At 44.1% G+C, this 25770-nt stretch overlaps 1 protein-coding gene across 11 annotated transcripts in view; it reads right to left on the minus strand.

The window, feature by feature from the left end:
* The window catches only part of CACNA1C (calcium voltage-gated channel subunit alpha1 C), an 896734-nt gene that overhangs the window by 306411 nt on the left and 564553 nt on the right, over positions 1-25770 (minus strand). For all 11 annotated transcript variants that reach the window (XM_049885094.1, XM_049885093.1, XM_049885097.1 and 8 more), the window contains exon 4: positions 10649-10788. In XM_049885094.1, coding sequence (XP_049741051.1) covers positions 10649-10788 — 140 coding nt within the window. The remainder of the gene's footprint in view (positions 1-10648; positions 10789-25770) is intronic.

Below are 25770 nucleotides of genomic sequence, written 5' to 3' on the forward strand. Positions count from 1 at the left end.
CTGAAAGCAGAAATAAGGAGAAAGCAGGACTCCTGTCCCAAGCTCTAGGACCAGTAAGTGGTTTAAAGAGGAATACAGGAGAGAATTAGTCATGTCCTGAGAAGCTGTATGAAAAGCAGTGTCCTCAGAAGAGAGTTAGAAAGTGAAGGAGATGATCAGAAAGGAAGTTGAGGATTTAAGGCAAGTGATGGCAAACGATGGCCTATGGGCTGCCTGCTTTTATAAAGTTTTACTGGAATACAGCTACACTCCTTCACTTACGTATTATGTATGACTGCTTTGACACGACAGTGGCAGAGATGAATACAGAGTAGTTGTGTCAGAGACCATATGACCTACAATGCTGAACGTATTTACTATCTGGCCCTTAATAGAAAATGTTTAGTGATCCCTGAATAGGGGATGGACTGTGGGGAACAGAGGGCAGAGTGAAAAGGTTTCTGGAGTGAGTGGCAAGGGAGAAGGAGTTAGATTAGAAGATTCAGAGCCATAAGGGAATGGGAGTCTGGGTGGTGAGGAATGACCCAAGAATTCTGGGTTTTTTGTGGTAACCAAGAAAAGGGGGAAAAGGGCAAGTAGAGGAAATTTCTGTCCTTCATACCTAGAGATGACACTACACCCACTCCTCACTTACCTACATGGCTAAGTTCCAAAAACCAGGTCATTATGCAAAAATCTGCATTTTTAAAAAATGGAGGATGACCACATGAGATCACAAAATAGAGGATGAGTATATTATACCTGCCAAATCACATCGTTACATAACTGCCTAACCACTGAGAATCATGGCCCAGCCAAGTTGACACATATAACCTTAACCATCATAGCCAGAATTACTCTCGCCTCACACCTCGGCATTCATTACTGCCAGATGTACGTCATTAACGCACAAAATAGTCACACAGTAGATGTTTTACTATCCTGTTGTAAATGCAAAATGTTGATAAAGAGACAGTCGATATGTGAGGAGTGGGTGTACTGGTTTACTGTCAACAGAGTGTATACTGGGCCATGTTTCTTCATTAATAGGGTCTGGGATCAAGAAGGAAGCCCTGGCATCAGAACTGGGTCCCCAGATCAGACCTGAACAAAAGGCCAGGGCAACTTTGGCCCTTGAGGAATAGGTTTGAGCTCCTTAAATGACTCACATACCAGAGAACTATCTAGAAACAAAGGTAACGGGAAGGTGCAGCTGAGGGCTTAGTCTTACAAAAGTTCAGAGCCAGGGAAGGCCCTGGCAATAAGGGAGTTAGCCTACACATGCATAACTTGTTTTATTGTGCTTCATTTTATTGCATTTCACAGATATTGCAGGTTTTTCTTTTTCATTTTATGCTTTTTTTGTGTGCTTTGAGTGAAAGTTTACAAATCAAGTCAGTTTCCCATACAAAAATTTATATACACCTTGCTATGTACTCCTAGTTGCTCTCCCCCTAATGAGATAGCACACTCCTTCTCTCCACCCTGTATTCCTTGTGTACATTTAGCCAGCTTCTGTCCACCAGTGCCTTTTTCATCTCTCCTCCAGACAGGAGCTGCCCACATAGTCTCACGTGTCTACTTGATCCAAGAAGCTCACTCCTCGCCAGTATCATTTTCTGTCTTACAGTCCAGTCCAATCCCTGTCTGAAGAGTTGGTTTTGGGAATGGTTGGGTTTTCCTGTCTTGGGCCAACAGAAGGTCTGGGGACCATGACCTCCAGGGTCCTTCTAGTCTCAGTCAGACCATTAAGTCTGGTCCTTGTACCAGAATTTGAGGTCTGCCTCCCACTGCTCTCCTGCTCCATCAGGGATTCCCTGTTGTGTTCCCCGTCAGGGCAGTCATCGGTTGTAGCCAGGTACCATCTAGTTCTTCTGGTCTCAGGCTAATGTAGTCTCTGTTTTACATGGCCCTTTCTGTCTCTTGGGCTCAAAATTACCTTGTGTCTTTTGTGTTCTTCATTCTCTTTTGTTCCAGGTAAGTTGAGACCAATTGATTCATCTTAGGTGGCCGCTTGCTGGCGTTTAAGACCCCAGACTCCACTCACCAACGCGGGATGCAGAACGTTTTCTTAATAGATTTTATTATGCCAACTGACCTAGATGTCCCCTGAAACCATGGTCCCCAGACACCTGTCCCTGCTACTCTGGCCTTTGAAGCATTCAGTTTATTCAGGAAACTGCTTTGCTTTTGGTTTAGTCAAGTTGTGCTGACCTCCCCTGTATTGTGTGCTCTTTCCCTTCACCTAAAATAGTTCTTGTCCACTATCTAATTAGTGAAGACTCCTTTCCTCCCTCACTCCCCACCCTCACAACCATCTAAGAATATTTTCTTTTGTGTTTAAACTATTTCTTGAGTTCTTATAATGGTGGTCTCATACAATATTTGTCCTTTTGCAACTGACTAATTTCACTCAGCATAATGCCTCCCAGATTCCTCCAAGTTACAAAATGTTTCATGGATTCATCATTGTTCTTTATAAATGTGTAGTATTCCATTGTGTGAATATACCATAATTTATCCATTCATCCATTGATGGGCACCTTGGTTGCTTCCATCTTTTTGCTATTGTAAACAGTGCTGCAATGAACATTGGTGTGCATATATCTGTTCGTGTAGAGGCTCTTAGTTCTCTAGGATATATTCCAAGGAGTGGAATCGCTGGATCGTATGGTAGTTCTATTTCTAGCTTTTTAAGGAAGTACCAAATCAATTTCCAAAGTGGTTGTACTATTTTACATTCCTAACAGCAATGTATAAGTGTTCCACTCTCTCCACAACCTCTCCGACATCTATTATTTTGTGTTTTTGGATTAATGCCAGCCTTGTTGGAGTGAGATGGTATCTCTTTGTATTTTTGATCTGTATGTCTCTAATGGCAAATGATTGTGAGCATTTCCTTATGTACCTGTAAGCTGCCTGAACGTCTTCTTTGGTGATGTGCCTGTTCATATCCTTTGCCCATTTTTTAATTGGGGTATTTGTTGAGTTTTTGCAGTATTATGTAGATTTTAGAGATCAGATGCTGATCGGAAATGTCGTAGCTAAAAGCATTTTCCTAGTCTGTAGGTAATCTTTTCACTCTTGGTGGAGTCTTTCGATGAGCACAGGTGTTTGATTTTTAGGAGCTCCTAGACTAGTTTCTTTTGCAGTGTTTGCGCATTGTTAGTAATGTTTTATATACTGTTTATGCCATGTATTAGGGCTCCTAGCATTGTTCCTATTTTTTTCTTCTATGATCTTTATCATTTTAGATTTTATATTTAGGTCTTTGATCCATTTTGAGTTCGTTTTTGTGCATGGCGAAAGGTATGGGTTTTGTTTCATTTTTTTGCAGATGGGTATCCAGTTACACCAGCACTGTTTATTAAAGAGACTGTCTTTTCCCCCATTTAACTGACTTCGGGCCTTTGTCAAATATCAGTTGCTCATATGTGGATGGATTTATGGATTCTCATTTCTGTTCCATTGGACTATATATCTGTTGTTGTACCAGTACCAGGCTGTTTTGACTACTGTGGCAGTATAATATATTCTAAAATCAGGGAGTGTGAGGCCTCCCACTTTGTTCTTCTTTTTCAGTAACGCTCTACTTATCTGAGGCCTCTTTACCTTCCATATGAAGTTGGTGATTTGTTTCTCTATCTCATTAAAAAATGTCCTTGGAATTTGGACTGGAATCACATTGTATCTATAGATCGCTCTGGGTAGAACAGACATTTTCACAGTGTTGAGTCTTCCTATCCACGAGCAAAGGTATGTTTTTCCACTTATGTAGGTGTCTTTTGGTTTCTTGCCGTAGTGTCTTGTAGTTTTCTTGTATAGGTCTTTTAAGTGTCTGGTTAGATTTATTCCTAAGTATTTTATCTTCTTAGAGGCTACTGTAAATGGTATTGACTTGGTGATTTTCTCTTTGATGTTCTCTTTGTTGGCGCAGAGGAATCCAACTGATTTTTGTATGTTTATCTTGTATCCTGATACTCTGCTGAACTCTTCTATTAGTTTCAGTAGTTTTCTTGAGAATTCCTTAGGGTTTTCTGTAGATCTCGCAGTTTTTACAAATCAAAGGTTTGTAGCAACTCTGCATTGAGCAAGTCTATTGGCACCATTTGTCCAACAGCATGTGGTCACTTCATGTTCCTGTGTCACATTGGTAATTCTTAAAATATTTCGAAGTTTTTCATTATTACTACATCTGTTATGGTGATCTGTGATCAGTGATCTTCGATGTTACTACGGTAATTGTTTTGGGGTGTTGCAAATGTGCCCATATAAGACAGCAAACTTAATTGATAAATGTGTGTGTTCTGGCTGCTCCACCAACCAGCCATTCCCCTGTCCCTTTCCCTCTCCTCAGGCTCCCCATTCCCCGAGATATGACATATTGAAATTAGGCCAATTAATAACCCTACAATGGCCTCTAAGTGTTGAAGTGAAAGGAAGGGCAAACCAGCCACAATAGCCTCTTAAGCCAAAGCCTAATCCAGAGCAAGTTCCTAACTCTTTTCAATTCTATGAAGCCTGAGAGAGGTGAGAAAGCTGAAGAGGAAAAGTTTGAAGCTAGCAGAGGTTGGTCCATGAGGTTTAAGGAAAGAAGCCATCTCCATATAAAAGTGCAAGGTGGAACAGCAAGTGCTGATATAGAAGGTGTAGAGGATGCAGCAAGTTATACAGAAGATCTAGCTAAGATAACTGATGAAGGTGGCTACACTAACAACAGATTTTCAGAGTAGATGAAACTGCCTTATGTTAGAAGAAGATGCCATCTAGAACTCACAGCTGTAGAGATAAGTCAATGCCCGGCTTCATATCTTCAAAGGACAGGCTGATTCTCCTGTTAGGAGCTAACGCAGTTGGTGGCTTTAAGTTAAGCCAATGCTCATTTACCGTTCCGAAAATCCTAGGGCCCTTAAGAATTATGTTAAATCTACTCTGCCTGTGCTCCATAAATGGAGCAATAAAGCCTGGATAACAGCACATCTGTTTACAATATGATTTACTGAATATTTTAAGCCTACTGTTGAGAACTACTCCTCAGAAAAAAAGACTCCTTTCAAAAAATTATTGCTCGTTGACAATGCACTTGGTCATCCAAAAGCTTTGATGGAGATATACAGGGAGATTAATGTTATTTTCATGCCTGCTAATACAATATCCATTCTGCAGCCCACAGATCAGGGAGTAATTTCAACTTCAAGTCTTAGATTTAAGAAATACATTTTGTAAGGCTATAGCTGCCATAGATACTGATTCCTCTGGTGGATCTGGGCAAAGTAAATCGATAAACCTTCTGGAAAGGAGTCACCGTTATGGATGCCATTAAGAACATCCATGATTCATGGGAGGAGGTCAAAATATCAACATTAAGAGGAATTTGGAAGAAGTTGGTTCCAATCCTCATTGATGACTTTGAGGGGTTCAAGACCTTAGGAGAGGAAGCAACTTCAGATGCAGAGGAAATAGCAAAAGAACCAGAATTAGAAGTGGAACTTGATGATGTGACTGAATTGCTGCAGTCTCATGATAAAAATTCAGTGGATGAGGAGTTGCTTCTTATGGGGATGAACAAAGAAAGTGGTTTCTTGAGATGGACTCTACTCCTGGTGAAGATGCTGTGAACATTGTTGAAATGACAACAAAGGATTTACAATATTACATAAACTTAGTTGATAAGGGAGCAGCAGGGTTTGAGAGCATTGACTCCAGTTTTGAAAGAAGTTCTACTGTGGGTAAAACGCTATCAAATATCATTCCATGCTACAGAGAAATCTTTCGTGAAAGGAAGAGTCAATGGATCTGGCAGACTTCATTGTTGTCTTATTTTAAGAAATTGCCATAGCCACCCCAGCCTTCAGCAACCACCACCCTGATCAGTCAGCAGCCATCAACATTGAGGCAAGACCCTCCACCAGCAAAAAGATTATGACTTTCTGAAGGTTCAGATGATGGTTAACATTTTTTAGCAATAAAGTAATAAATTGAGGTATTTACATTTTTTTTAGGCATAATGCTATTGCATACTTAATAGATAACTACTAAAACCAAAAAAACCAAACCCATTGCCGTTGAGTTGATTCTGACTCATAGTGACCCTATGGGACAGAGTAGAACCACCCCATATGGTTTCCGAGGAGCTCCTGGTGGAATCGAACTGCTGACCTTTTCGGTTAGCAGCCATAGCTCTTAACCACTATGCCACCAGGGTTTCCTAATAGACTATAGTATAGTGTGAACATAACTTTTATAAAAAAAAAAAAAACAACTTTTATAGGCACTGGGAAACAAAACAACTCACATGACTCATTTTGTTGTGAAATTCACTTTATTGTGGTGGTCTGGAACCAAACCCATGATATTTCCAAGGTATGCCTATAATTAAGGATTTTCAAATTGCCCCAGGGAGTCCTCAGGGACTACTTGGGCAGCTAGGTCAAAGCTGAGTTGGTGCAGTTCTTGTTCCTCTTTCCCCAGTGTAACAGAGTGGCTTCCCTTTTATCTGTTTTATGTCTTGGGCCTATAGTAGCTTGAACGTGTCCTCCCATAATTCATGTCCCAGAGCCTAAGAATGTAGACTTATTTGGAAATAGGGTCTTTATAGATGTAATGAAGGTAAGGATCAAGATATGATCACACTCGGTCAGTGTGGGCCCTAAATCCAATGAGAGGGTCCTTATAGGAGACAAAAGGATACACAGTGAAGAAGGCCACAAGAAGACAGAGTTCTGCTGCCACAAGCTAAAGAAGGCCAGGAGCCACCAGGAGCTGGAAGAGGCAAGGAAAGACTCTCCCATAGAGCCTCTGGAGGGAGCATGGCCCTGCTGACACCTTAATTGTGAATTTGTGGTCTCCAAAAGTGAGAGAAAATAAACTACTCTTGTTTTAAGTCACCAAGTTCGTGGTAATTGGTTACAGCAGCCCTAGGAGACTAATACAAGGCGTCTGGGTAAGACTTTGTTTGAATACTGGGTTCTGCACCTAAAAGAAGTTTGACAACCTCAGCTAGGACATATCTAAATTCTCTCTTGGCTTTAGGATTCCCTCACATCAATTTGGCAACTTGATGGTTCCATGTGTCAGTTGGCGATGCCTTCGATACCTGGCAGAAGTCACTAGAATCTGGAAGAGTGGGCTCCTTTCTCTGCAGGAGAAATGTTCTTTCCATTGAAGTCTAGATCACTGAGACCTTAGGAAATGGAGATAGTTTGCCAAATAATATTTCAAATCCAAACCAAATTTGGTTCCTAGTATTTCCTGGAAAAAGGCAATATGCTTACTGGAGCACAAGATGTTCATGAAATATTAGTGAAGGGAATAGAGATTGAGGCAATTTTCTTTTAACCCCTGCTCTAACCGGATACAGACTCTTTATTAAGTGTCTGCTTTTAATTTTGAAGGGGTAGAAAATTCAACAATGGGTCTAGAAGGTGTTCTTCTTGGCTTGGAGTAGTTGGTACATTTATCCACGATTAGACAGTATAAAGGTGGCACTGCTGCTTTGTGCTTACTCGTCCCTAAGGGTTGGGTTTCAATGTGAATGCTTGGCTGGGAGAGTTCTCCAGGAGGTGTATTTGGCAGTTCTGTAGCTGGACATTACAGTTTTTCCAAGAAGAGGACAATGAGGCTTTAGAAGGCCAGGGAATCAGAGAGGCAGGGCTGCCATATTGTGAAGGAGATAGGGATGTAACAAAAGCCTTTTGTGGCTGGAGGAGAATCTCCTGAGCAGGTGGATTCCCTGAGGATTCTTCGGTTCTTGGGACTGGGGAGCGGGGGTTAGCTTACAGAGGCTTTAAAATTCTTTTCCATGTTCATTCAACAGTCCTATCTCCCCATCTGACCAAGGATACTCCAGAGTTTAGGAGGGAAACGTGACAGATTTGCGAGAGGAAGGAAATGCCTCTTGTAACATGTCATGAGAATGCCTGGCCAGAGAATGGCACACTCAGGCAGCAGGCAAGCCCTCTGAGTCAGACTCTCCTCTGATTTATAGGTGGCTAGAAGAAGAAGAAACCTTCCCCTAAGCACCTACAGAGGAAGGGCCAAGAAAGCAAATATTTAGCAAGGGAGACAAGGAATCAAAGGGACATCCATTGAATATTGTAAAGGAGGCAAGCAAAAAGAGGCATAGTTAAAGGGAGGTGGTGAGCTACATTCCTGTGGGGAGTCATTTTTCTAGTTAGAAGGATGAACTGAGATTTAGGCTGGATGGCCCCTAGGACCAATAGTCTTGGAGAAGAGAAATTAGCTGTCAAATACGGCCAAGTGTGATATCAATAAGAAACAAAACAAAACCCAAAGGGTCATGGCGGACCACAAGCTGAGCATTGTAATCTCTGTGACTTAAAAAGCCAATCAGAGGCATCTTCCAGAAGTGTGCCAAATCTGGATGCCTCCACTCTCTATCTGCCTTTGGCCTAGACCCCAGGGAGGATGTGACTGAAGTCTGGGCTGGGCCCCTGAAAAGCTTGCCCCCTGTGACTGTGGGGAGGAGTAACAGACTAAAGGATGAAGCAAGGCCCAAACAGGTGACAGAGGAACATGGGCCACGACGTGCTGCACCACCTCCCTGTGTAACTGAATGGAAAGGCATCAGGTCCCTCCCTCCCAGGGCTTCTGTTTGATACCTAACCTTGTTTCTTGTTTCTACCCTCCAGGACTTTAGAAAAGGTCATGATGGAGGCAGACAAAGCACTTGCGTTGTTGTTGTGTACTGTCGAGTTGGTTCCAACTCACAGTGACCCTACAGGACAGAGTAGAACTGCCCCATAGGGTTTCCTCTGCTGAAATCTTCATGGGGGCAGATTGCCAGGTCTTTCCTTTCATGGAGCTGCGGGTGGGTCCAAATCACCGACCTTCCGGTTAGCAACCGAGCACTTAACCGTTGCCCACCAGGGCTCCTACAGCACATATAGTAAATTATTCCCCCAACATAAGGGGAAAATGCAGCTTTTCTCCTTGAACAAATTAGTCCCTGCAAGTCATCTCATCTTTCTATTGGTTCCAGAAGTACCGGATATTATGCCTGAGGCTCTTTTCTATGCATGTGTGAAGCTGTCCAGGAAATGGAGGCCTTGGGAAAATGCTGAGTTTAAAAAGGATTTAGGGCACCTGGAGCAACCCACCTTAAAAACTTTTTCTATGGTTTACCGGTTATTTCCAGGCCTTCGTTTAGTCACTATTTGTTTATCTTGGCATGCACAGCAGCGCCAACATCTCTCATATTGCTGCACGCTCACCCCAAGCCCTCTGGAGCCAGGTCTATACCTGGCTAATAACTCTAATAACTTTAGTGCCCTTTGTGTCACCCGAATGTGACCCAAATTTGCATCCCTGATGCTAATGTGGCCAAGTACGTCATTTACTGGCCAGGCTAAAGAGACAATATAGAAAAAACTCCACAACAGTTATGAACAACTCTAATACGCCAACCAGATGGCCAGAGACAAGGAAATAATTTCTAAATGATCTTGATTTGCTCCTGTGTTGTTTCCTGCAGTAAAGACCAGGCACCCCCGTGATATAATGAACAGAGAGCGCTCTGGAGATGTCCACAGTGGCCCAGGTCTTCACTGAGACAGCACAAAGGGATTCACGGAAAGTAGGTTCCTGGGGTAATGACCTAACGGCACATTGACTGTGACATTGAAGCCCGTTGGACTTGGAGGGAGTAAAGACGCAAGGTGGTCGCCACTCAATCACGCTCCACACTCAGGGCCACAACGGATCAGCTCAAGTAAGACAGCTGTTCTTGAAGCAGATTCTGCTATAAAGGTGTCCCTCCGTTCATAAAATATATGAGCTGTTGGAAACTGCGGTTTAGTAAATTGTATCTCACACAGCATAGGTGGGCCTGTCAGGTACAAATATTTTATGGTGGCTCTTTTTGTGAAGTTACTAATTTTTTGATAAGTAGGCCATCACACCTCAATTTTATTATTTGGTGAATGCAGATTATATTGCCTTGTTAAAAGCATACATTGACTTTGCTTCATCTTATGCTAAAGTGGAGTGCGTGTCTGGGGAAGGAGTGTTTGGTCTGGGTTTCGTTACCTATCACCTTGGCCTTTCATAGTTCCCATGTTTGTCCTCTCTTTTTCCCCTTGCCTGGTTTCTGGGGGCCATAGAGCAAGACCCCCTGTAGAGGTGTGGGTGGGAAACGGCCGTTTTGCATGGACATCTATGGGCTACAGACACAGACTGCACAGCTCTTGTGGGCCCCCCATGCCATCACCTATGGACTGCATGCTCACGGGCAAGCTGAACTAAACCTGCTCAGTGACACAGGGGGGAAATAGGCCAAGGAAGTACTGGGCCAGATGTGGCTGGAGGTGGAATAAAAGACCTCAAGCAGAAGAATGTCTTCATCTGCATAGAGGACCCTGGGCTCCATTAAAAGCACTCAGATTCAATTCTGTGTATGTGTGCATGTGTGCGTGCGTGTGTGTGTATGTGTGAACAGTAGTCGGGGGGGAAGTGCTCTTAGGTAATAGCCTTCCTCCCTTTGGAGAAAGTTTGAATTCAAAGTGATTTTTAACAGATCCTCTCATCTTGTCTGAAACCCAGTGTAGTTATGACTAAATCAAAAAGAGGTATAAATAAAGAAGAAAAAAGACATATGTACTGGCTGATGGTGGGGTGAGGGAAGGGAAAAGAGAAAGGAAGCTATACTTACCCTACAACCACAATTATAAAATCTAGTAAATTCCATCCATTGCGGAGGTAAGCGTTGGGGTGAAAGAGAAGTCCATAGGCTATTACTTTTAAAAATGCTTCCACAGTAAAAATTATGAGAAAGAGATATTCCACTCGTTCCTAGGAAACAAAAACAGAAGAGAGAAAAATTATTAGGTTGGGGATTTGGAAAGTTCTGAACCAACAGACCTCACAAGTAGATGGAGAATACTGCTCTTCATGTGGTGGGATCTAGGGGGATACAGGTGGGACCCCCAAACCAAAGTAGGAACTCCACAACATATCCCACCATTAGAGCTCCAATCCCACTGGGGATTAAAGGATTTTTTTGTCTTCAAAACTCCCCTGTTAAAATGCAAATATTGGGGTGGTGGAGAAATTATACATTTTTGGAAACATCTTATTTAATCAGTTAACATTTTATCGTACCTTCCCAGAAGAGAACATCCTGATCTAATGGGAAGCAATTCCAGAATGGAGGAGAAGGATGCTGAGAGAGGTGGTGAGACAGAATCATAAGAAAACTACCACAATTTTGAGGCTGACAATGCTGAAAGTAACAGACATGGTCTTAGGGAGTATACTAACCCAGTTCTCCAAAATGACAGAGCTAAAACCTAGCCACAAAGAAGCCACAGCATCGAAGACCTCTTCACAGCAGCCAAAACATAGAGGCAACTTGCTTACATTCACTGATCAGCAAATTTGAAATCTCTTTCCCGAGAAAATAAAACTTTCTCTTTGTCTAGGATATAAACCAGGTTAGCATAGACAATCAACATTTGAAAGTTGGAGGCAGAGCACTTGGGTGGGGGCAGTGAATGAAAAAGCCCTGTCTCATCTCAAGGGGTAGAAGGTAGTCTTTTTCCTCCCTTTGCCTCTTTTAAGAAGGGTTTTGCATTTAAGGATGCAGCTCCCGTCCTCAGGAGCCCGCACGTAACAGGGCAAACTCATTGTCTCAATTAGAGCGAGCAGAGTCTGTGTACTGATTCCCTCACTTCCCTCATCACTAATTGCTTTCTCCCACAACTCTGTCCCAATGCAGAGCCTTAATGGCCCCACCAGGCAAGGCTGCCTGGATGCCTTCATGCTCCACTGCTCACCTCTGCAGGCGCCTCAGCCCATCTTTCACTGGAGCCACAAAGCACCAATCCACGTTGCATTTAGGCATGGATCCACAAAGCAGGGCATGCTGGTCCACAGCCTCCAGGGCACACTCAGCTCAGAACGTCCAGACTACTTCCCCATCCTCTTTAAGACTAGGCAGAGCTCAATGAAGGCCACCAGGTCTCACCTATGTTCTGGAGAGGGGCATTGCTGGGAAGGCACACCTTCTCCAGCCCAGCCTGCTGGGACGGTGCTCCAAGAAGGCATTGGGAGCCGGATGGTGGCTCTGAAGGGAGAGGCTAGCTTTTCCTTGCCTTTGCCCCCATTCAGTCTCTTCTGGGCCCCGAGACATTTAGCGAATGCTGGCCTCACTATGCCCAACTCTGGGTTACGCATGGTTTGAGGACACGAAGTTAAAAAATGCAGAATTCCAGGCCCCACCCAGACCTAGTGAAGTAGACCTCCTGGGAATGGAGCCTGGAAATGGGCACTATAGACCATTTCCAGGTGTTTCTGAGGCACCCTGACGTTTAAGAACCACTGGCCCATGTGCTAGGTCCCTGGGTAGTGTAAATGTTTTGCACTTGGCTATCTACTGAAGGGTTGGTGGTTCGAACCCACCCAATGGTGTTGCAGTAAAAAAGCTGGCAATCTGCTTCTGTAAAGATTACAGCGAAGAAAACCCTGTGGAGCTCAGTTCTACTCTGTGATAGATGGGATCGCCATGAGTTGGAATTGACTCAATGGCAATGGGTATTTTTTTTGAGGGGGGGTTTGGTTCATATAGCAGTGAAGGCACAAATCAGGCAGTAACAGTGGAAACGGAATGGAGGGGTCAAATTTAATCAGCATCTCAGAGACAAACTCATCCTCTACTTCTTACTAATTAGTATGATAATGTTGATCTGGGGACGTAGCTGCCCTGGGGGTGACTCAGGGACATCATGGCAGGTTGGAGCCTCCAATCTTTTAAAACTAGGTGTACTAAGTTAAACTGTTCATCAGGGCTGTGCTGAAAGGGAAAACATGTTACAAAGGGCCCAATGCAACCTGATGGAAGCTTGTGGAAGGTGGAGGGGGAGGAGTTGTCAAACAACCGCTCAGCCCCAGTCTCCTCGCCACCCCCTCATCCCCATGATGGTTCACAGCTTTCATTTTTAGCACCAGATGACAGGGCCACCTCCTCCTGTACCTCCAGCAACCTCCATGGAAATGTACAAAGTTGAGGCTTTTCCTAACTCATTTCTTAGAGCTACCACTGGCAACCAGGGGCCCATGGTCACACCCAAGTCTAAAATATTTAGATGCATTCAGTGGAGACAGAACCCAGTTCACAGGAATCATGATGTCTTCTAAACACATGTGGAGCTAATTAGACACTGATGAGCACATGTAATTGCAATTTTCTATTGATCTTTTCATGTATACATATGCTACCTTTTCAAGTACATTAGCAAGCTTTTAGAAGACACAGACTCAATAATTTTTTGATGGTAATATTCTTGATTCTGGCACTAGTTGACTGCGTGTCACTGGGTAAGTCACTTTACTTCTCTGGGTCTGTTTCCTCATCTATAAAAGGACATTTATGCATTAAAAAAAATACAGGGCTGCACAGAGCCCTAGGCTTTCACAGAGCTGCTTTGGGAGCAGCTACAGGTAAGGAGAAGACTGAGCAGGTGAGGCTTTGGCTCCTCATCCCCCTTGAACCAGAGCAGCACCACTTTAATCCACATGCTACGTCTCCAAGGGTCCTGAACACAGATGAATAGAGTCCAGGAAGCCAGTATAATGGGATGTGGACTGAGAATACATCCACCAAAGAAGCAGCCCCTCTTACTGATCAGTCTGGAATACTCGTATCTTCATATGCTGAGTTCTGCACAAGATTTATTTGAGAAGAGGGATATTCTGATTTTTTTTTTTGAACACCACTTCCAAAGTGGTAGATGATGTCCAAAGTTCCAAAGTCCCTACGAAATTCTGTGGCAAGCGAAGATGCCAGTCCCAGGTCTGTGTGTGTTCTGCCTAAGGCACAGTTAGATTCCAGGAAATGGAAAGGAAGAACAAAGAATTCCTCTACTTCACTTTCTCTCTTCATCATATTCAGAATCACCATAAATTCAAATAGATTTGATAATAAAAAATATCCTTCATTGTGAAGATCATTAATATGTGGGCTTTAAAGGAACAAGACACCTTGTGAGAAGAAGCCAAGACAGATAAGAGCTCCTACGACAAGGATGATTGTACTACGACAAGGACGATTGTAGAGACTGACATGTCCAGTCACACATGCACGTTCCTGCAGCACACACAAGTGCACGGTAGAGTAGTTGATGCCCCCCACCACCTGTTGAACACTGCATGGTTTACACCAGCTGTAGAACAACCCCAGGGTGTGGGAATTCAGACCAAGCGAGCCTGTGTGTACCCACTTAAATTTATGCAAGTGTGTTTATTGAAGCTGCCAAGAATTCGACACCAAACAGAATTAATGAGAAGCCCAATTATACAACTGCATCTCAGTACAAGGTGCAAAGACAATAAACATAATAATAATACTTCAAGCAGCACCGAGTATTCCAGATTGTTTCATAATTTAAGTACCATTCAATTTGACCTCTAAATACAGTCTCCTGCCTATTCTCTAACCACGAGAGACAAAGAATCTGTAATACTTTAGCCTCTCACACTCCAATTCTTCTCATTTATTTGCTCAGTCAACCAGTCACAAATATTTCCTGAGGGTCCACTCTGCCCCATGCCACTTGCTACACTGCCCTCTCATGACATTTGTGGACTTGTAGAATATAAACATCTAGCAGGACCTTCAACAAGGACACACAGTACAACACTCTCATTATGCAAAAGTGAGGGGACTTGTCCAAGGTTGCACATTTGGCCCATATGATGAAGACTGGAGTTTCTTAATGGCTGGTCTGGTGTTCCTTCTGCTATAGCACAGCTGTCTCTGACCAGGACTGCGTGAAACCCTGGATTGTTGTCCCCAACATGGGGCCATTTGAGCAGGTATGACTAAAAGGGTGGGAAGTAGGGATCCAAAACTAAAATCCTCCTCCCTACTGGGGCCTCTGCTGGCATGGAGGTTAAGAGCTATGGTGAACTACGGCTGCCAACCAAAAGTTCTGCAGTTCAAATCTACCAGCCATTCCTTGGAAACCTTATGGGGAAGTTCTACTCTGCTCTACAGGGTCACTATGAGTTGGAAAAGACTCGATGGCAACTTTTTTTTTTTTTTTAACTGGGTGTCTACTGGCACCTGAAATTCGACTATTAAGAAGCATTTCTTTGGATCTTAAAGGTTTTCTAACCTTTAAGGGTCTCCATCTAAAACACCTGAGGTCAAGTGTAAGCCTGTATCAACTACCACCTTAACAGGGATGAATTCATCAGAAAATTGAGACCATAGCCTTTTGTAGTGGGACACTGGACAGATTTGTGGGGTACCTAGAGGGGGAAGAAGAAGACTGGGCATGGAGGTGGGAAGATGCTGAAGACAACCCCTTCCATTTCACAGTTTTGCAAGGGCACGTTCTTCCTGTGGGCCTTATATGGAAGCCTCATTTAGGAGAGCCACCACCCGTCTGTCAGTTTGTTTTATTGAGTAGCATGTATGTTGCTATGATATTGAAAGCTGTGCCACCAGTACTTCAAATACCAGCAGGGTCACTCATGGTGAGCAGGTTTCAGCAGAGCTTCCAGACTAAGACAGACTAGGAACAAAGGCCTGGTGACCTACTTCTGAAAATTAGTCAATGAAAACCTTACGGATCACAATAGAACACTGCCTGATACAGTGCTAGAAGATGAGCCCCCTAGCCTGGAAGGCACTCAAAATACACGGTGGCTGCAACAACGAACTTGAGCATACCAATGATCGTGAAGATGGCGCAGGGCTGGGCAACGTTTCATTTTTTATAAATAAGGTTGCCATGAGTTGGGGCTGACTCAATGGCAACTAACAACAACAGATTTAGAAGATTGGCTGGTGGTTCAGATGGTCTTGCCTTAATACTCAGAACATTTTTTTTGTAAAGGAGAAACGGACAGGACAAATGATTTCATAGCCTAAAAGGAAAGCAACTTGAACCATTCACCAGTTTATTGAGAGCAAGTAACAACTGAGGCTGGTTGAGTTGAAAGCCATGCTAGTTTCACTGGTTCTATGGTAGTTCAGTTAAAAAATGAACAAATAAAAAAAAAACCCACCTTCTCAAACTAGTCTGTTTCTCTGTACTTGTCCATGAAGCTAAGCTGAGGTGACTTACTCACTTAATTTCTTGCATGTATGTCAACTTCTCTAGAGGCCTGCCTGGCCTCATCTGCCCCCACATTTCACACGAGCCCCAAGCAGGGTGCCTCAGTGTCTACCTGCTGATCCTGCTCACTTCTTCTGGGCCTTGCGCTACCTTGGCCCAGATCCAGAAACATGACCCATACTGACCTCCCCCAGGTAGGATTTGGAGGTGAGAAGCTACCCCTTGGGATGCTATATTTGTACATCTGTGTGACCTCTTCCTAGGTTGTGTTACCCTAACTGTAAAGCCCCATATGTCAAGGACTGGCCTGGTCAGCTTCTCTATTTGGTGTCCGGAATGTGACCAGTACAAAGGAAACAATTGACCTTTATAACACTGCTGCCTGCATCATCTTCTTAGAGCTGAAAGGAAGCCAGGGGTCACACAGGCCACCTCCTGTCCAAGACAGAAATCCCCTCTGTACCTGGCCTCCTCCAGCCCAGGGCTGACGTTCCTGAGAAGGCTGCCTGTCCCATCACTGGGCAGCTCTGGCTGTCAGAGAATGACCATGACTCTTCCTCTCCAAGGAACTCAGTGTGTCTTCTGGACATTACATTTTTCTTTGGGGTAATGCAGTGGAGAGGATGACAGATATTACCAATCAGGGATGAATGACTCCTGGGGCTAATGGGACATTTGCTTAGTGACCTGTGGGCTAGAGTATAATTTCTCAAATGGAGGCAAGGTGCAGCCATGGCCTCAAAACTCTCTACTAAATGCTCACCTTCATTTGAGGCATTACACCAACACCTGGCCCAGGGAACCAGAAAAAATTTTGTTCCTCATCCCCACTGCCCCGTCCTGGTTCAGGCCTCCGTAATTAGTAGTTTGGATATTAAAGCAGCCTCCTAATGGGTCTCATTGTCATCCAGGTGGTTTTCTGCTTAAAAGCCTTCAATGGCTCCGCTGGAAACACTGGGAGGTGCAAACTGTTAAACACTAAACTACTATCTGAAAGGTTGGAGGTTTGAACCCACCCAGAGGCACCTCAGAAGACAGGCCTGGTGATCTGCTTCCAAAAGATCACAGCCTTGAAAACCCTATGGAGCAGTTCTACTCTGCACACATGGGGCTGCCATGAGTTGGAATCAATTTGACAGCAACTAACAACGACGACAACAGCAAATCCTTAGAATGGGATCTAACTTCTTTAGTATGCTTTCCAAAGACTGTCATAATCTGACTTGCACCTGGCCCTCTGGTCTCATCCTTGGCCACTCTCCCCAGATGCCCTGTGCTCCAACCACACCTAAAGGCTCACCACACACCACATAAGACAGGCTGTTTCATGCAGCTCTCTTCTTTGAACCCTATCATCCCTGTCTCTTTCTCCATCTGGCAAACGCCTTTGCATCCTGTAAGACAGCTCAATTGTCTTCATCTTGTCTGGACTTCTACAACCCTCTAATATCTCCCTTGCCCCAAAAGGGGTGGAATTAGTCCCTCCTTACAGTTGCAGCACCCTTTCTTCATATAGCACTTACTACAATGTGCGTATATATGCCTTATTTTCTGTAGTCCTTTTCCCTCCAGGGACAGAGCACCTCCAGGACAGAAGCAAGTGTCTCCGTCACCTTTGGTTAAGGTGCCTATCTTTGAATGAAAGGTAAAGTGATCGAGGAAAAAGGGCTTTGGAGTCAGACACACCTAGGTTCACTTGTGTCCCTCTGACTGTGACCTTGGGAAACGTACATAATCTTTCCAAACTTTGGTTTCTTAACTGATAAAGTGGGAATAATTATACCTACCTACAGGTAATTTTGGCACAGTGGTTAAGTGTTCAGATGCTGACCAAAAGGTTGGCAGTTTGAATCCACCAGGCGCTCCTTGGAAACACTATGGGGCAGTTCTACTCTGTCCTATAGGGTCTCTATGAGTCAGAATCGACTCAACGGCAACGGGTTTTTTTTTTTTTTTAATAAGAGGTAACTTAGAATTATACGTGACACAGAATCATCACTCAAACAATAGCTGGGGCCATTACTGCAGCCCGAGCAGCTGCATGTATGGTAGCTGGCACACAGTAAGCATACAAGACATGCTCGTGGAGTGGATATACCGTCCCCGCTCTGGAGGGCTTTGAGCGTCCTCTCCAGCAGTCCTGGCTCTGTTCCCATAGTGTCCCTGCTGCCCTCTTTGCCTCCTCTCCCTCCTTGGTCACATCAGCTATCCTGGCCCCCAAGCAGGTGGCACAAGTCACTGGCCTCTTTTGCTCCTCTTGACTTCAACAAAAACCAGAGAGCATGAGGTCACACATCTGCTTTCTGTTATCAAAGCAACTTAAAAAAATAAATGGGTAAAAACCAGAAAACAAAACTTTTCTGTATATGATTTGTCGAGTTGCATGTATTCCAAACGTTCTTGCCCCTCCGCCCTCCTTGGCCCTTGCAACTACAGTAATAGGTTCCATTCTGCCTTGAGAAACCCCAGCCCTATAGCTGTGTGCATCTCCCCTGAGTAGCTGGGAATCTGCCAATGATTTTCCTTCTGTGAGTGCAGGAAGCTGGTCAGTGTTTTTCGGGAGCAGAGGTATCCATGAATTTAGGAGGGTTGCTAACCCAAACCAAACCTGTTGCTGTCGAGTCAATTCTGACTCATAGTGACTCTACAGGACAGAGTAGAACTGTCCCATAGGGTTTCCAAGGCTGTAATCTTTATGGAAGCAGACTGCCACATCTTTCTTCCAAAGAGCAGCTGGTGGGTTCAAATCTATAACCTTTCAGTTAGTAGCTGAGTGTTTAACCATTGCACCACCAGGGCTCCCTAGAAAGGTGTCTTAGAAGGGTTGCTAACCACGTGATAATTACCACAGAGATAACTCATTGGGCAGCACTTTACAGTTTACAAGGCACTTTCACATACATTGTGATGCTGAGTCTCACAACTACCCTGAGAAGCAGGAGGTAAGGCTCCTTTTCTTCTTCTCTAAGTCCTCCTCCTCTCACTTCCTTTTCTTCCTCCTCACCAGCACCATCTCCATCACCACTGCTACCACCACCACCACCTAACCATTGTCACCATCACCACTACTATCACCACCACCACCCATCACTTCCACCATTACCTTTGTTATTGCATTCAAGTAGATTCCAGCTCATGGTGACCCCATGTGTGCAGACTATAACTTCTTCATAGGGTTTTCAAGGCTGTGGCCTCTCGGAAGCAGATCACCGGGCCTGTCTTCCAAGTCACCTCTGGGTGGGTTCAAACCACCAACCTTTCATCTAGTGATCGAGCATTTAACTGTTTGCGCTAACCAGTGGCTACCATGGCTGCTGTTAACTGAGTCTGAGCTTGGACTCTTTAGTTCTAATCTTAACATTAATTCTGGATGATGGATAAAAAATACTACCTCCATTATATACATAAGGAAACTGAGCAAAGAGATTAAGTATCCTTCCGCAAACCATGCAGCTAGTAAGCAGTAGAGCCAGGACTGCAAAGTTAATGTTTTTCCCATTGTTTGCAATTATATAGAGAGCTGGACTCCACTGCTCACCTCTCAGTGCCACCAGGGGCCTTACCTGGCACCTCCATCAGCATAGGAAGTGCACTGGAGCTTTGCTGGGGCTACACTGGATGCCTGATTTTTGTGTGAGATCCAGCAATTTTAAGCAAGCATTTGCACCCACTGCCCAGCTGGCCCAGGGCACTTTGCATTCCTGGTGATGGCATGTAGACACGTGGCTGCAGCAAGTCCTAGCCTGGCCAAAATATGAACCCCAATGCTCTCTTCCCATGCCTAATCCAAGCTACTCACCAGCCTGTGAGGAATGCCGCTGGCCACAACCAACCACTAGTCTAATCCAACAGAGGTGATCCCATTTCTCTCCTCCATCCGTTGGCTTACAAAAGGGCATGTGACCCAACTCTTGCTGCCAATGCGGAATGAAGGGAAATTTTCTGGGGTGCCTATGGAAAATATTCCTCATGAATTAGAAAAGAGAACGAGAGGCATACACGCATGAAAGCAACATAATCCATTTCACTCTCACTAGGATGTCTGGGAGTCCTGGTGGCACAGTGGTTGAGAGCTACAGTTGTTAACCAAAGGGTTGGCAGTTTGAATCCACCAGTTGCTCCTCAGAAACCCTATGGGGCAGTTCTACTCTGTCCTATAGTGTTGACATGAATTGGAATTGACTCAATGGCAATGGGTTTGGTTTTTTTTTTTTTTGGCTAAGATAAAAAAAATGTTGGCAAGGATATGAGGAATTGGAATCTTTATCCATTGCTAGTGGAAATGCAAAATTGTACAGGCATTGTGGAAAACAGTGCGGCAGTTTCTCAAAAAACTAAAAATAAAACTACCATTCCTAGGTATATATCCAAAAGACTTGAAAGTACAAACTCAAAAAGAGATGTGTACACCACTGTTCATTGCAGCACTATTCACAATAGCAAGGTTGCAACAACCTAAATACCCCAAAACGGATGAATGGATAAACAAAATGTGGTACATACAAACAGTGGAATACTACTCAGCCCGTAGGAGAAACGAAGTCTTGATATATGCTATAGTATGGATGGAGCTTGAAGACATTATGCTAAGCGAAATAAGCCAATCACAAAAGGACAAATATTGCATGACTTCACTTATATAAAAAGACAAGAAATGACAAAAAGACAAACAACAACAACAACAACAACAAAAACCGAGAGGCCTACATGCATGAGAGCAATATAATCTCTTCTTTAGCCGGACACAGTCATGTAGAACTGGGGCAACCACCTTGACCATGAGGGTGAGAGCAACATGCTGAAGGTGGCAGAGAGAAAAGGCAAAAAGAAGTGGGGTCCTAGATAAAGTTGTTGAACCAGTGAGGTAACTAATTTAGGTGTCACCCTAACATGGGGCTTCTTTCATGTGAGAAAGAATGTCCTTATTGTTGAAACCATTTCGAGTTGAGTTTTCTAGTACTTGCATCTGAAAGCATCCTTACTGACAGGCTCTATTTGCTATCTCAACACACCACTCTTCTTTCTGCCTCTTTATCCCCCTGTTTCTCCGTGTTTCTACCCCTTATCAGCCATTTGGGCACACTAAAACTAAGCTTAGTCTCACTCAGTCGGAGAAGGCAGGCTCTCATAAACACTAAGACAAATGCTTCTCTGTCTCTCTGTTAGCTCTCAGCCTGGGCGTGAGATGCTTATTTCAGACATGGTCTCAGGCTAGATCTAGAGAGACCAGCTGAAATGCCCATCAGAGGGTAACCCGTGTAATTCTGTGCTTAGCCTCTTGTTACAGCAGGCAGTGCTGTGGAGCCAAAGGATACAGCTGCATGAGGCAGTCACACTACAGTCCTTAAAGAGGCTGGGTTGGGAGGCAGAGGAGGAGCCCCTTCAAAATCCCAGTATTACACACCTGGAGATGGAGGATGCAGGGATGCATATCTGGTATTTTCCTCCTCAGTGTGGGTTTTTTCTTTTCCTCAAAAGATGAGGGAATTTCTGAGTGAGGAACGGGAACATAACTTGCCAGGATCTTACTTTGATAATGCCATTTGCTTCTTCAAGAACTTACACCAGTTACTGTTGAGTCAATTCCAACTCATGGTGACCCCATGTGTGTCGGAGTAGAACTGTGCTCCACAGGGCTTTCAATGGCTGGTTTTTCAGAAGCAGATCACCAGACTTTTCTTCTGAGGCAACTCAGTGTGGGCTTGAACCTCCAAATTCCAGTTAACAGCGAGTGCGTTAACAGTTTGCACCACCCGAGGACTCTAAAGAACTTTTAGGGGTTCCCTGGGCCTTGATCACAGTATGTCTAAATGTCTGTTAGAATCTTCCCCTCCTCAGTATGTACCTTGCCTTCTCCCAGCACCCACTGTTCCGTTAAGAAGCTACTTCCCTGGGGAGGGTGGGAATGGAAAAACACTAAGTAGACAATAGATAAGTGGTAACTCTGGTGAAGGGTAAAGAGTACACAGTACTGGGGAAGCCAGCACAGCCTGTCCAAGGCAAGGTCACGGAAGCTCCATGGATACATCCAAACTCCCCGAGGGACCGAATTACTGGGCTGAGGGATGTAGGACCATGGTCTCAAGGAACATCTAGCTCAACTGGCATAACATATAAGAACATGTTCTACATTTTACTTTGGTGAGCAGTGTCTGGGGTCTTAAAAGCTTGTGAGTGCCCATTTAAGATATTCTACTGGTCTCATCCCGTTGGGATCAAGGGAGAATGAAGAAAACCTAAGACACAAGGGAAGGATTAGTCCTAAGGACTAAGGGAACACCACTACTAGTGCCTCCACTAGACTGAGTCCAGCACAACTAGATGGTGCCCGGCTACCACCAATGACTGCTCTGACAGGGATCACAATAGAAGGTCCCAGACAGAGCTGGAAGAAAATGTAGAACAAAATTCTAACTCTCCAAAAAAGACCAGACTTACTGGCCTAACAGACTGGAGAAACCCCAAGAGTATGGCCCCTGGACACCCTTTTAGCTCACTAATGAAGTCAATCCTGAGGTTCACACCTCAGCCAAAGATTAGACAGGCCCATAAAACAAAACAAGACTGAAGGGGCACACTAACCCTGGGGCAAGGACTTGAAAGCAGGAGGGACAGGAAAGCTGGTAATAGGGAACCCAAGGTCGAGAAGGGAGAGTGTTGACATGTCATGAGGTTGTTAACTAATGTCGCCAAACAATATGTGTACTAATTGTTTAACGAGAAGCTAGTTTATTCTGTAAACTTTCATGTAAGTACAATAGCAAAAATAAATAAGCAAACTACATCCCTGCCTACTGATTTCCATTCTGGCCTCTGGGTTCCCTTGCGTGGAAGGTTCTTATTTTCTTCAGGGCCAGCTAGACGCTTCCTCCTTTTAGAGGGTGGCTTTGAATTCTCCAGACCCCTCAATATTCTTTCTCTGTGGGCTACTGCAGACTTCTGGTCAGCCTACCTGTGCTGCTCACTGGGATATTTATATGTGGCTGTGACTGTTGTAAACGTCCTAGACCTCTCTCTTCCCTTTGAAAGTGTGAGTGCTCTGAGGGCAGGAACTGTGTCACAGTTTTCCTCTATTTCCAACAGTGCCTGTTAAGTCCTGGGGACACTGAAGGCTCACAGTGCCTTGAGTACGGAGTTGGAAGGACACTTAAAGGCCACCGAGGTGATTTCCTAGTCCCAGCCTCTCACAGGCCCATGGTACTTCATTTACGACATGCTTTCACATCTTCACCCTCTCATTTGTTCCCTAAACCACCCTGTAGGTTGGCAGGTTGTCTGTCACCCAGCACTTAGAGTGTGATTCCTGGGTGGACAATGAAGGACGGCCTTCTTCCTTGGCAACCCTTTCCCCTCAGCATCTACTGTGTGAATTAAAACAAGGAGCACCACCAGGACACTGTAACATTGTTAACACGGAGAACATGTGCTGAGGGGCCCATCTGAAGGGCACTGACTGTGATTACAAACAGTAGAAGATGATGCCTCTGCCCTCTGGGGGCTTACAGTCCAGTCAAGGAGACAGGTGGGTGTGCATAATGGAGACAAATCATAACACAGGGTCACGCTGGCTGCTTGCCAAGTGAGTACCACAGAAAATAAGCAGTTTAAGAATCTGGAGAAAAGATGATTGTCCGAGGCTGTTGGCCAGGATATGGGTGTGAGCTGAGTCTGAAGGGTAGACAGGCCTGACAGAAAGGAGGAGACTGCAAACTGAACCTTAGTGAGGTGAGGCCACTTTATGTGGAAACAACAAGTCACCTAGGAGAAACAAGCAGTAGACCATTTTTATTAGAGAGTTTATGTTGTGGGAGATAAAGCTGAATAGAAGATAAGGTTTAAATTAAAATGGGTCTTGAGTGACGGGATAAAGAGTTAGTACTTCAACCTGGGGATGGCATACCTGGGAGGTAAGGCCTATGGTGACCTGGACTGATGGTAAGTTTTCATCAAGGGGCGATATGTGCCAAGCTATGTTTTAGGAAAATAATTATGAAAAGCAATCTATAGACGGCGGAGACTGAAGCAGGGAGATCAGTCAGGAGACCACTGCAGTGGTCCAGGAGTAAACCAGAGAGGGAGGGAGCAGAAAAGAGAAAAGGCACTGACAGACTCAGAAAACATTATGACTGGAGGTGGGCTGAGAGGGAACTACCCAACATGACACGAAGACTTCATTCAGTTCAGCCATAAGGAAAAATGAAGTCCTGATGCATGCTAAACCACGGATAAGCTTTGAAAACATTATGCTGAGGGAAACAAGGCAGACTCAAAAGGACAAATATTCTATGATCTTACTTATGTGAAATATCTAGAATAAGTAAATGCACAGAGACCAAAGTTTATTAGTGGTGACCAAGGGCAGGCAGGAGGGGGAAATTGGGAGTTGTTGCTTAAGAGGCAATGAGCTTCTTTCTATTAAGGGTGAAGACAAAAATTGGAAATGGATAGTGTTGATGGTTGTACAATATAGTGAATGTAATTAGTGTCACAGAACTGTACATGCAAAACAGCTGAAATGGCAAGTGTTTTGTTATGTATGTTGGTGTTGTTGGGTGCCGTTGAGTAGATTCCAATTCACAGTGATGCTGTGTGACAGAGTAGAACTGCACGCATAGGATTTTCTAGGCTGTAATCTTTAAAGAAGTAGAGCGCCAGGTCTTCCTGCCACGAAACCACTGGGTGGGTTCAAATTGTCAACCTTTGAGTTAGCAGCCAAGCGCTTAACTGTTTGTACCACCAGAGCTATGTTCACCACAGTTAAAAAAAAAAAAAAGACTTCATTCTGAATGACTGGAAGAATAAAAGTATCATACGTAACAAGGGAGCCCAAAGTGGGAGCTGGCAGCGGCCAGCGGATTGGCTTGGGCACTGCAGTTTTTTATCCACCAAATGTAGAAGTTATACAGGATAATCTCTACTTCCTGTCCTGCATCTATCCAGAAGGTGACCCAGTGTAGAGGAAATTCCATGAAACCAGAAGGAGTCAAATCAGGTTTTATATTTTAGTTCTTCTACAACTATTAAACATTGGCCAAATTATTTAACCTCCTTATGACTCCATTGAAGCCCTGGTGGCACAGTGGTTAAACATTGGGCTGCTCACAGAAAGGTCAGCAGTTCAAACCCACCAGCCACTCCTTGGAAACTCTATGGGGCAGTTCTACCATGTCCTATAGGGTTGCTATGAGTTGGAATTGACTGGATGGGAATGGATTTTTTTTTTTTTTTTAATGACTCTATTACTTCAGCTATAAAATGGAGATAATATCTTCCTGTAGAGACTCTTCAAGGACTAAGAGGAAAATGTATGCTAACATGCTAAACAGAAAATACTCAAGAAATGTTCTCTCCTCCAAACCGCCAATGGTTCTATAATTCTGTGCTATCTGAGATGTTTACTTCAGACTTGATGAGGACAAGTAATAACATCCAAGTAGAAATGGATGCAGGTTATTAGAGACGGTGGGCAGGTCAGATGTGGGTTAGAAAAACACTCTATGTAGTTGAAGCCATGAGGATTATGTAAAATCCATGATCAAAGAAGAGTGTGAAGTGACTGGAACAGATACAACGGCTTAGGAAGGGGATGTTGGCGAGAGAGTGGTCCACTGCAGCTTAAAGTAGCATTTCTCAAGACCATCATGATTTTTCCCATGTCCGTATCTGCATTGTTTACTTAATAAAAAAAAAATAATACTTTGTCTTTAATCAA

This window comes from Elephas maximus, chromosome 4 (assembly GCF_024166365.1).
Source record: "Elephas maximus indicus isolate mEleMax1 chromosome 4, mEleMax1 primary haplotype, whole genome shotgun sequence".
Classification (NCBI taxonomy): domain Eukaryota; kingdom Metazoa; phylum Chordata; class Mammalia; order Proboscidea; family Elephantidae; genus Elephas; species Elephas maximus.